Source organism: Nicotiana attenuata, unplaced genomic scaffold, assembly GCF_001879085.1.
Source record: "Nicotiana attenuata strain UT unplaced genomic scaffold, NIATTr2, whole genome shotgun sequence".
Lineage (NCBI taxonomy): Eukaryota > Viridiplantae > Streptophyta > Magnoliopsida > Solanales > Solanaceae > Nicotiana > Nicotiana attenuata.
Window position 1 is genome coordinate 414,340 of NW_017670322.1, and position 13,155 is coordinate 427,494.

Here is a 13,155-nt window from a genome sequence, read left to right on the forward strand (position 1 = left end):
GGGGGTATTCAACAAGGGAAAGAGAATAGGGTGAAATGGGATGCCTCATAAACTAACCTCATATATAACAAAGACAATTTTACAGCCTCTTCAATAGTATGAAACACATGAGAAACAAGAAAAAATGGAGTTTCTTACAACAGCTATATATTAACAGCATCGACTGGTAAGGATGTTGTTCTGTGAAGTGAATTTGGAAGCAATGTTTTGGTGAAGAAACTCTTTGCAGTACTAACCATGTCCTTGACATTCGGGGAACCTTTAATCGCCTCACATATTCGGGCCCTTGGGGTTACCGAACTGGGGCAGCTTTTATTGACAAGTCCATTTGATTCTGAGCTCAAGTTTTTACCACAATCGGAAGATTTGAGTAGTGTTTCAAGACATGATTTCCTATTCTTTGTTTTCTTTTTCCTTTTAGAGGAACCTGTAGGAGGTTTTGAAGCTTTCGGTGGAAGTCCTAAGTGTTGATCTTTTAGCTCCCTCAATTGTATCTGGTAGTTTGCTTTGAGCCATCTCATTTCCCGCTCAATCTCGTGCTCATACTCTGAAGTTTCATATGATGATGCAGGAATTTCACCTAAAGAACGGGGATTTGACAACGATCTGCCTAAGATTTTTGCACCTGATGTAAGGTCACTCTTTGATCCGGCCTCTTTCCGACCTTCTGTTGAAGGGTCAGGATACAATTTCTCACCGTCTTCAAGGGAATGACTCTCCTCGGATCCCGCTGAACTGCATTCAAAGCTTTCATGCCGATCCCACATCTCTGTGTGATGGAAACCATTCATTTTGAACAAGTTGTAATGGACACCATTAATATGGCTAGACGATGCTGGATCATCAGAACATGTCGAAATAATAGGCCGAGGACTGTTGGAATGATATGTAACCTCTTCAAACCGACCATGTGTAGCAGCACATCCGTTGCATTCCACGAACTGCAAACTCTGAGAAGCTGGATTTTTGGACAGGAAATTCATGAATGAACCAATAGAGGATTTGTCGGATGAACAGTTGCGACATAAGTTAGAATTTGCAAAGCGAGGGGTTTCTTCTATTCCTGGCCCTGGCTTCCAGTCGGGTTCTAATTTGGAAATCTCACCATCAATCATAGCGGCTATGTTTGTAACATCTTGATCAGTTATATCCAATTCGGACACCATTTCAGTTGCAACAGTTAATGCTGTATCATATTCAATATCAAATGGGAAATAAATATTCCTGATACGGCCTGCAAAGAAACAAATCCCGAACCCAATTTTCAGCTCATGATAAGCATAAACAATCAGTTCAAGGAAATAAAAAAACAGGGGCTGCTTACCTTCTTTGTCTGCAATTCTGAGTCTTAAAAATATGCTACCATCTTCTCTTCTCTTCCCTTTAATAGTTATATCCAAATCTGCAGAATGTTCGTCGTGTTCATCCTCGTTATACTCGAAAAGTTCAATCCCAGTTTGCTCATATTCATTTGGATCAGATGCCCATTCATTTAGATCATCAAAACCATAATCGTTGCAGTATCCACTGTAGGAGCCATTACCAAAAGATTTTCCTTCATAATCTAGTCCAAGAACAGGCTGCCTTAGTAGAGGGTTCGTATAATCTAGTTCTCTCCTGGACTCTATAGGTCTTAAATCCGATTCAATATCATCAATTCGGAGAAAAGGGTCGTCCAGAAGCTCTCTTGCTGAGAGCCTTAGAGACACGGTGGCCAAGCATTTTTCAACAAATTGACGTATCTCAGGATCCTTCACTTTGTACAATGAGTCTGGTTTTTTCCCCTAAAAAAATTGAAAATCAATTGGAATGAGCACAACGGGCAAGGACAACGGGATGTACGAGAGATAAGTACTTACAGAGATCACTTTCTTGTAGATCTGAGCAGGATGAGTGCACTCACTATAAGGGTATTCAAAAGTAACCATTTCTAATATGCACATTCCAAAAGAATATATGTCAACTAATTCATTGTATTCCTCCTCATACACTTCTGGTGCCATGAACTCAGGCGTCCCTGATCATTACAACCACAGAAACATATGAACACAAACCATTTTCCATATTTTAGTAAAAATACTCACAAGTTTGATCATACATTCCAAACATCAAGAGAAAAGAACAGTAGACAAAAACATATTAAGAGGACTAAAATCAGCAAGAAGCATACCAACACAATGAGCAGCGTGCGATTTTCGTAGAATAGCAGCAAGCCCAAGATCTCCAATTTTCACTTCCCCTTGGTTTCCATTGATAAAGATGTTATCACACTTAAGATCTCTATGAATTACAGGGGGATCATGACTATGAAGATAGAGAAGTCCATTCAAGATCTGTCTGCACCACCGCTTTACTGCTCTAATATTGACTCTTTTGTGCTTTAGCCTATACCTACCAAACCCCAACAAACAAAAATCAAGAATTGCTAGCTGGTGAAGGAGATCCAGATTAAGCAATAGAAACAAATCAAATGCCAATATAGAATGGAATTAGGATTAAAAACTCACTGTCTAAGAGTTCCAGAAGTGAACATTTCAGTAACAAAATTGATGTTCCTATTAGAAGGATCTACCCAAGAAGTATAGAACTTCATAATATTTTTGTGCTTCAAAGTCTTGAGCAAATGAATTTCACAGTAGAGCCTTTCAAGATCTTCAGGACTTTGTAAGAAATCATAGAGCTTGACTTGGTTCCAAGCAACTTCAATACCTTCATATTCATCGAATGCTCTATAACTGCATAATCATTTGACATAAACCAATCAAATCAGAATGATCCACCTAATAAAAATTTCATCTTTCATCCAAAAATTAAAAAAGCACAAATCTTTAAACACCCCATTTCTATAAGATTACAGTAAAGCTGCAACATTTGCACCAATTATCAAAATGGGTGTCTAATAGTAGATCTAATAAATACCAATTTTTGACAAGGAAAAAAAGAGGTGAGTTTTGATTCATACACAGTCTTTGAAGCTCCTTTTCCAAGAATTTCATTGTACTGCATCAAATAAAGCAGAAAAAGGAATAAAACATCAAACTCAAAACTTTAATGGAGTTAAAAAGCTGACGGTGGGTACTGTTCCTTTTGACGTTGGGGGGGGGGGGGGGGGGGTATAGAGAGAAGACATACTCTGCCATATCTACCAGTTGGATCAACTTCAACAAATTCAGAAAAATCTGGTTCTGTATGTGAAAGACCATTCATGCTTTTCCAGAAATTAATCTACTTTTGCAAACTTTTCCCTCTATTTGCTCTATTTAGCTACCAAGATTGTGTCTTTTTTTGTTCATTCAACAAGAAAGAGGGCAGTGGAAAGAAGAAAAAGATAAAAATCAAATCTTTTCTTCAGAAAATATATCTGTATTTGCAGCTGCAAACTCTTCTTTTTGTTTGGAGCTTTTCTTGAAAGAGAGAGATATAAAAATATGGGAAAGTGAGTTTATTGAAGGAACCATACTTCTTGAAGGGTATCCACAATAAACGTGACTCAACACAAAATTAAGAGGAAAATATTTATTTTTTTTGGGGGGGGGGGGGGAGGGGTTTAGGGTAGAGAGATGAGTGTATCTCTTGCTTTTTATCAATAGAGAAATCATCAAACTGTATGAAAAAGCAAGCCAGCTAAAAAAAGAGATAACAAAAGAACAAGAAAAAGGAAATAAAAAAAGGAGCTAATATGGTCAAAGATTTTATCAATTTTAATTATTACAGTTACTCCCTCCGATTCAAAATAAATGATTTTTTAGCTATTTTCACACAAATTAAAAAATTCACCTTTTAACATTAATTAGTTATAAAATTGACCATATTAACCTTTCTCTTCACATAAACACTCCTAACACATACTCCAACACTATTTACTCCAAGGGCAATGTAGGAAAAAAATAATTAATTCATTCTTGAAATCTGAAAAAATCACTTATTTTGGATCATAAAAAAAAGGCCAAAAAATCACTTATTTTGGACCGGAGGGAGTATTAGTTTGTGAGAGTGCCTAAGAACTTGTGCATGCCATTTTCTCATATGGCATGACATATGAAGTTTACTACTACTATAAAACATTAGTGTCAATTTCTTAGTTTTAATTAAGAATAAACTAATCTGACAAATGAATGCTCTGTCTATAGCATAATTTAAGTCTGGAAAATACGAATTAGATATAGAGGGACCAAAATTATGAGTAGTATTTATTTATAGATTCTCTTAAGAAAATATGAAGGGTTTAAAATAAATATAGTAATTTGGAGGTAACCGCTTTGCCATCTACGCTCTGTCATCCACTCAAAATTTAAGAATTTAGGTAATAGTATTCCGATTAAAAAGGATGAGCGGAAACAGGGAATTTACTAGACGCAATTCAACTAGTGAATACTCTTGGAAAAGCTGGAGTGGCAATTTCTTTCTAGATTCATAACGTAACAGTTTATTTTCTATTGTCAATTCTTTAATTAACATAATTATTTGACAATTTTAATTGTAATGCACCTCGAATGAACACTTTCCGTTTGCTGACTAGTATTGTGCTTAGTTTTCTCCATCCATATTCTTTTTCTTTGACCAAAAAGAAAAAGAAAATCTGCCATACCAATAACATTTCAAACATAATATAGACATGTAAGTCTCTGTGTACAAAGCATTACTCCATCTATTTCATTTTTATAAACTTTTGTTATATTATATACATTTAGTTTATAACACCAACATATCTAGTATTATCCCACATCGTGGGTTCTGGGAAGGGTAATGTGTACGTAGACCTTAACCCCATCTTGTGAGGATAGAGAGGTTGTTTCCGATACACCCTCGGCTCATGATTTATATACATTTAGTTTATGCATTTAAAATCTTCTTTAAAATTTCATATTCAATCAAAACCTTAATATAGAATGAAGAAAAATAGAAGAATTAGGTAACATCAAGTTAAAACAGATGATAAATATTCAATTTAAGATTATAAAAAGACACTATTAAAATTAGCCGAAATTTGGTGAAAGACTTAAGTGGGCATTTGAACATAAGAATTTTAAATTAAAAAAAAATGAATAAAAATTTCAAGTGAAAATGGTATTTGAAAATTAGAGTTTTGTTTGGACATGAATATAATTTTGGGTTGTTTTCAAAGTTTTGTGAGTGATCTGAGTGAAAATTCTGAAAAAATAATTTTTTGGAATTTTTAAAATTTTAGAAAAATTTCATATTAAAAATTTTATGGCTAAAAACTAATTTCGAAAAAAGTAAAAAAGAAAAAATCATGGCCAAACGGGCTTAAAATAGGAAAACAAAAAGAAAGAAGGAAAAAAACAGAAAAGAAAAGAGCTGATGATAATAACAATGAAAAGAAAGGACCCACTGAAAATAAAAAGGTTGCGTCAAGAGAGTGGAATAAATTGCATAATGTAACATTTGCATGGCTTTGATTAATAGCGTATTCGCATTTGACAAACTAATGCTAACGTGCCAACACACTTCCACTTGTTTTTTTGCGTACGGAATTTGGTACGGTTTTTGCACTTTCCCTTCTTTACCTTTTTCTAGATTACCTAATTTTGCCCCTAATACTAACTTTTCATGTATCTTCTCAACTTATTTTGGTAATTGATTTTGATTTTACTTTTTCCCCGGTATCTGAATTTGTGTCGGAAAATTTTATATTGAGGTAAAACGCTTTTTCAATAAAGGAGGTTTCAAACTTAATATTCGAATTCAAGATCTCTAGTTAAAGACGAAGGAATACTTACTATTTCATTACAACCCTTATCGATAATGATTGATTCATTCCTTCGGCGATTCTTGGATGATATAATCATTTAGTTTTGAGAATCCACTTACCCGATTATCCTAATTTAATTAGCGTGTGAAACATATCACATACCAACTCTTTTATCTGGATTTGGTGCTCTCGTCATCAAATATTAGCTTATTAATCAATATTTCTTGAAATTACAGTAATTACTAAATAAATGTATATCTTTAGCTAGAGGCTGGATTTCTTTTAGTAAACTTGACAAATAAACAGGCAAAAGGCATCAAGCATGCTTTATGAGTTTTGACCAAAAGTATGCAAATACTAAGTTGATAAGCATTGCCTTTTGTGTATCTCTTTTTAAAATAGTTGGATTATAATGACTAAGTTATTTTTTTTTAAATCTGGAAAGTGATAGGTAAAAGCCAACTTTTCTTATACGAACAGCCCTAAACTTGCCTGCCCATGTTAAATTTTTTATATATTGGTAGACAAGTGTCACGATCTAATTTCCCTTCCGTTGGGTTTCGTGATGGCACCTAGTCTTAAAGACTAGGTAAGCCTAATATTTACAGAATAACAACAATAATAAATAACATCTAAAATTCTTCTGAAATGAATTCTTTATACAATAAACATATTCCCAAAATCCGGTAGTACAAGTCATAACCTCTATAGAGTTAGCTACCACTTCTAAATATAACTGTTTGAAAATGAGTGAAACAGTTGAATACAAGTAAGAAGGCGACTCCGAAGCCTGCAAACGCAGCAGTAGGTTTACCTTGAGTCTCCTCAGCAATGATCCATACAGCTACTAACGATCAATACCTGGATCTGCACAAAAAAATATGCAGAAGAGTAGCATGAGCACACCACAGCGGTGCCCAGTAAGTATCAAGACTAACCTTGGTAGAGTAGTGATGAGGAACAGTCAAGACACCTACTAGTCCAAATAACTGTACAAATATAAGCATAGGAACAATAGAGCATGATGTATATATAAAGGCTACACGATAAGGCTAATAATACAACAATCACAATATGGAAAAAACAGCAAGTGACAACGGAAACACCGTAATAATGACATAAAAGAGCGAGCGGAAACACAAACCCAAATCCCAAATCACAATACAGTAAAGGCAAGTAATAACTAGAATCTACAACAGTGTTCACATCGGGTCTTAGCCAACAACTCCTCGAAGTACCGAACCTCGAACAAAATTACAGCTCATTCGTCTCAATACCTGAACCCTAACACTTGGCATCATGTGCCCTCATCACACATCATGATCATGCCGACAACTCACCGACTAACTAGAGCCACTCTCTCATATATGACAAGCAAACGAGGGTGTACATCTATACTTAACAATACCAGGGGAAAACTTCTTAACCAATAGGAGTATTTAGTTACGTGTATAGTTGTGCAAGTATTCTAACATAGATCATACCAGCTATAAACGTAAGGAAAAGAGCGGACAGCACGTAAGGCATTTTCTCACCACTTTCACGAGGTAAAACTTATACAGATAAACGTACCATAACACAATGTTAACAACAAGAATGCCCCCGGGCCATCACAAAGCATCACAATCGATCCCTGACATAGCCCACCTTGTCTCTCCACGTGTGCAATAATAACATAATAAGTACCCGCCTTGTTTCGCCACACGTGCATCATAATGTTCACACCTTGTCTCGCTACATGCGCAACCCACATATAAGCATATAAATATCCCGCCTTGTCATGCCGCATGTGCAATATATCAACAGTAACAATAGCACGGCAGAAACCTCGTGCAACCCCATAATAACAACCGCACGGCAGAAACCTCGTGCACTAACACAACTAGTACAACAACAACAAGGACAGTAATACAAGGTACAACGAGTGAATCCACTCCAGAACTTTAAATCATAAGGAAACGGTAGGACCAGTTCACAAGGAATAACGACAGTAAGGAAATGAAAGGCATAAAAGGGAACAGTTCAACAAAGGAAAAACTAACATGTAGTAACGATCCCACAATATACAAGTCAATAACAAGGAAATCAACACGAGTTCGGTAGTCCCAAATAAAGACAAGTCAACAAAGATATAGGTTATCTAAACTCCTTTTAAGGTTGGAAAGTTACGAGGATATTCGACAATTCAATTAAGGAAAGGTGATCTTTGCTTCACTTAAGACTAGACAATTATAGGAGGGGTGATAATAGATCTCAAATAACACAGACAGTTATGAAAAGATAGCATGACAATAGGAGAGACGAAATTCTTCAGTTAAATCAAATAGGATAAAAATTAGGCAATAAGAGTGAATCATGAAGCAATTAATTCCAATTAGGCATGTTGGGGCGAAACTACTAAGCAGGAACTCAGTCATATCAAGAGTAACTTCATACATAGTGAATATAAGAACCTAAGAACCCAAAAAGGCCAATTCCCCACAAATAAGTCCGAGTACGCACTCGTCACCTCGCGTACACGAACTACAATCAACACAGAAGACTCAAATCCTAAGAGGAAGTCCCCCACACAAGGTCAGGCAAGATACTTACCTCAAAGACGACAGACCGATACTCTAAAATGCACTTCTCGGGTGAAAAGACCTCCGAACGGCTCAAATCCAACCAAAATAACTTCAAAGCACAAGTAAAACACATAAGAAACTATTCCGTATCATAAAATCTCAATCTTTAACAAAATCCAAAAATCGCTCCAAAAGTCGACCCCCGGGCCCGCACCTCGGAACCCGTCAAATTTCACAAATCCGAATACACATTCCAATATGAGTCCAACCATACAAAATTTATCGAATTCCGATACCATTTGGTCCTTCAAATCGTGATTTTTCATTTTAGAAATTTTCTTCAAAAACCAACATTTCCCTCAACCCAAAACACAAATTAAAAGATAAAAATGAAGATTAAATCATGGAATATGTTAGATTCTAGGTGAAGAATACTTACCCAATCGATTTGCTTGAAAAACCCCCCAAAGAAGCTCCCAAAATCCGAAGTTTAAAACTCAAAAATATGAAGAAATGGCCAAACCCTCGACTTATATGATTCTGCCAGGATTTCCGCATCTGCGGTCAAGAAAGCGCATATGCGAGAGCGCATTTGCGAGAAAAAGAACGCATCTACGAACTTTGGCTAATTGCCCTAGGACCGCATCTGCGGATATACAGCCGCACCAGCGGCGCCGCAGAAGCGAAAGGGAACCGCAGGAGCGTAAATTCTCCGCAAGTGCGATCGCTGGACCGCAGAAGCGACTATCGCACCTGCGTGCCAGCCTCCGCAGAAGCGTGCTAGCTCCCAGGCCTTCATGACCGCATAAGCGGCTGGGCTCACGCAGAAGCGGAGCCGCACCTGTGCTCCAAGGTCGCAGGTGTGAAAACACCAGAACCAGACCTGTTTAAAACTATGAAAAACATCCGAACCTCGTCCGAATCACACCCGAGCCCCCCGGGACCCCGTCTAAACACACCAACAAGTTCTATAACCTAAAACGGACTCGCTCGAGGTCTCAAATCATAGCAAACAACACCGGAAATGTAAATCGCGCCATGAATCGAACTACGAACTTCCAAATCTTTCAACTTTGAAAACTCGTGCCGAAACCAATCAAATCAACCCGGAATGACGCCAAATTTTGCAGACAAGTCCCAAATGACAAGACGGAGCTGTTCCAACTCTTAGAATCGCATTCCGACCCCGATAGCACAAAAGTCAACTATGGGTCAAACTTCTCCATTTTTCCAAACTTCAACTTTTCCAACTTTCGCCGATTTGCCTCAAATTACTCTACGAACCTCCAAATCCAAATCCGGACGCACGCCTAAGTCCAAAATCACCATATGAAGCTGTTAAGATCATCCAGAACCCATTCCGGAGCAGTTTACTCCAAATTCTAATTCTGGTCAAATTCTCACCGCTTAAGCTTCCAAAACCAGATTCCTTCTCCCATTTCGACTCTGAATCATTCGTTAACTGAATTCAATTATGCACGCAAGTCGATACTCATATTATGAAGCTGTTCCAAACCTTACGCCGCCGAACGGAGCTTGATTTCTCAAAACGACCGGCCGGGTCGTTACAACAAGCATGTCCTGAAGAACGTTTCTCGTAATCTCTTAATCAACGAATGAAAGGATATTCTTGATTAACTTCCCCCATTTATTTTTTTACAAAGATAAAATATGCTCGTTTATTTCCTAGAATTTAAGGTCTCTGGTTTTTCTAACCCAAATAAATAACTAATGAAAATACATAAAATATATCTGTTACAATAATTATATAATCTCTGAAATTTATAAGATAAGCAAATTAAAATAATAGCAAATAAAATATCGCTTGAGTCAATAGACCAATGAAACTGAACATGTGATGAAACAGTACTTTATTGGTTGAAACTTGTTAATTAAACACTTGAAAAGCTTTGGTTGATTCTTAATTTGACTGGACATTGGCTTGTCATTAGTGGCCGAGACAAGATATCCATCAACAAAATCAAAATTTTTTACAGAAAAAGTAAAAACAAAAATTTAAGAAATTCAACATTTAATATGTAATACGTACAAAAGGTTACCTAGTATCCACAATAATTTTTTGGCGAAAGAGGTTCAGAAGTACCTTTTCGACTCCCTAGCTTTGTCCCTGCTTGTCAAATGACACTTGAGATAAGCTAGGTTATAGGACGAATTGGCGTTCAAATAGTCCTTCGTAAAAATAGCATCGGCTAGCTAATTTTTGGACTAGTAATCGAAAAATGGCCAGCATTTGCAAAGTCATTGAAAAATAGCCACTATTTTATAAGGAGATAAAATCTGGACAAAAATATCCTACTTGAAACACGAAAAGTTCCAGCATAAAATGTTGGATTGTGGAGCTCCTATGAATAAACTTTCAGCTTATTATAGTGGAACTCTAGCACATTACGAAATTTCAGCACATTATGCTAGAATCTCATATGTAAAATATTCGAACTTCAGTTTATTATGCTGAATTTTTTCCTGATTTCACTACAACAAATATTAAATTTAGTTACGAAACTATTAGCTACGATACAAAATTCGTCACTAATTCTTCACTTTTTGTGACAAAAATTATAAGTCGTCTTTAAATACATGAACCACATACTTTTCGTGACGAAACATAAAATTTCGTAGCAAAGTTTCGTCCACTAAAGGTTCCCACAAAAAAACGAGTTAGCGCCATTTATTGAGTAATATTAGCCACAAATTTAAAGTTATTGATGACGTATTATTTTGTCACTAATGATGTACTCAATTAGCGACGAACCATCATTTGTCTTAAAATTAGTTAAATTTTAGACACAAAAATTTGCGTCACAAAAAATATATTGTTACTATAGCGACGAATTAGAATTTGTAGTCAAACATTTTAAATTTTAGCAATAAAATTTTATATTGAATTGTGACCTTAGTTTTTGTCACTAATAGTGCAAACAATTAGTGACAATTACTTTATTGTCTCTATTTAACTTAAAATTCAGTCACAATTATATTTTGTCACTAATATATAATTTTAAATGGCTACGACTTACTTTGTAGTTGAATCGTGCGATAATTCGCTACGAAAAAAGTTTGTAGTTGAAAACCAAAAACTCATACTTTGTATTTAACTATAAGTCTGAGTTTATTCATACAAGATACAAATACTTGTTAGTACTTAAAGACTAATTGTACTTGTGATTGAAACAACCATCTTATAAAAATTATCAAGTTCGAGAAACTCAAATCCCGTTTTTACTTAGAAATTTTGGGAATATTTTTTTCTACTTTGAGCAAAATTTAAAGTTCTTATCGGAAAGCATCAATTTTATTTAATTCCATATCGGGAGACAAACCATTTAATTTTGTTCTTTTGGGCCTGTTTAAAAAGTCATGTATAATTATTTAGTTGTGTAATTACTAGGATGATAATTACACACCATGGCATTGCATAATATAGTAATTACAATGACTTGTTTGTTTGCCAAAACGTAATAACAATATAATTCTTACAGTTATGTTTGATTGGACAAGTGTAATTACATAGTGTGAGCACGTGATTTTTGCCCTAAGCAAACTATTCCAAAAGTTACAAATAATTGATTTCTTTATTATTTTACAATTTTTGTGAATTTTTGTTAAATCTTTGTGTTAATTGGTTGCATTTTTATTCATATGAAAATACAAAAAAAGAGTATGCATTTGCATTTAGGGATTTAATTTCACAATTTTAGGATTAATTAGGTATTAATTAGTTTTAGAACAAAATTTAAAGGAAATTGCAAAAAAAATAGTTCTTTGCACTTTTAATTGTTAATTGTTGCATTTATCTTAAATAGAGTTTTAAATAATTTTAGGAGTTAAATAGTTTAATTAGGTCTTTGTTTTGTTTTAGCATTTTATAAAATCAGAAAAAATAAATAAATACAAAGGAACAAAAAAAAAAGAGTAAAAATAAATAAAAGAATGGTCTTAATAAAAGACCAAATTTTGGGGCCAAAATCCAATTTTTTAAGCCCAAAAATCACTTAAAATCGGACCAAACCACAAGCCCAACAACCCTGCCCGGTCCAATTGCCCCATATTCAAAACGACGTCGTTTGGTGGGTTTCAATCAGGACCGTCCAGGTTTCTTGATCGGACGGTCCTGAAGCTCACATCACTTAATATATATATGTCCAAACACACCCCCCCTACCCCCTCACCACTCCTCTCTCACCCCCCCTCCTCAGAGACCCAAATAAACGCCGGCCACCGCCCTCCGCCCTGAGCCACCGCATACCACCGTCCCTCCGCCGTCCGCCGCCGGCCGGAAATCGTCGCCGCCGGCGGCGATGCTCCGATCAACCCCAAAATACACCACCAAACTCGTCTTCCTCTCCTCTTTCCAACCCCCATAACCATTCCCCTCGAATCGTAGCCATATGTCTCGAATATTAGATCGAAATTTTCGGCCAAAATACAACCTTGTCCAAACCGGCCCAAATTCACACCCCACAGTCTCCATGACCCCCTCTATCCAACCCCCAAAACCCCGTCCCAAAAATCTTGCCGGAACTGCTCGAATCTTCGGCCAAAGTTCCGGTCAGAACCCTAATTCACCTAATCGACCCCAAATTTGTACCACACGACCCCCTCACCTCCCTCGTGCCAAGTCTGTCACTGGAAGCATTCAAATGTCGCTGGAAATCAGTAAAGGCCACAGAACCCTAGAATTAGTCAGATAAGTTTTCCATTTTTACTATTTCTTTCTTTCTTTCTTTTTGATTTTATATGTGTTTTGTTTCGCCTTGCATTTATTTGTTTGTGTTTAGTTCAATTTTTTCAGATTTTATTAATTTAGTCTTCGATTTTTCTGTTTTGGTTAGTTTTAGTATTAGTATAGTTATAATT

The 13,155-nt window shown here is 36.0% G+C and overlaps 1 protein-coding gene across 1 annotated transcript; it reads right to left on the bottom strand.

Annotated features, from left to right (window-relative positions):
- Nucleotides 1–31: 31 nt before the first annotated feature.
- Nucleotides 32–3,473, bottom strand: LOC109237855 (probable serine/threonine-protein kinase WNK9). Its single transcript, XM_019404246.1, has 7 exons — nt 3,133–3,473; nt 2,963–3,000; nt 2,508–2,735; nt 2,171–2,391; nt 1,860–2,017; nt 1,325–1,784; nt 32–1,234 (listed from the first exon to the last, which is right to left on the bottom strand). The coding sequence occupies exons 1-7, from the start codon at nt 3,205–3,207 to the stop codon at nt 144–146; spliced, it is 2,271 nt and encodes a 756-aa protein (XP_019259791.1). The 5' UTR covers nt 3,208–3,473; the 3' UTR covers nt 32–143.
- Nucleotides 3,474–13,155: the final 9,682 nt, after the last annotated feature.

Coding starts and splice junctions, on each gene's coding strand:
- LOC109237855 (XM_019404246.1), bottom strand. CDS start 3,207: ATGAATGGTCTTTCACATACAGAACCAGATTTTTCTGAATTTGTTGAA. Junction 3,001..3,132: donor CAACTGGTAGATATGGCAGA/GTATGTCTTCTC, acceptor TATTTGATGCAG/TACAATGAAATTCTTGGAAA. Junction 2,736..2,962: donor AAAGGAGCTTCAAAGACTGT/GTATGAATCAAA, acceptor ATGATTATGCAG/TTATAGAGCATTCGATGAAT.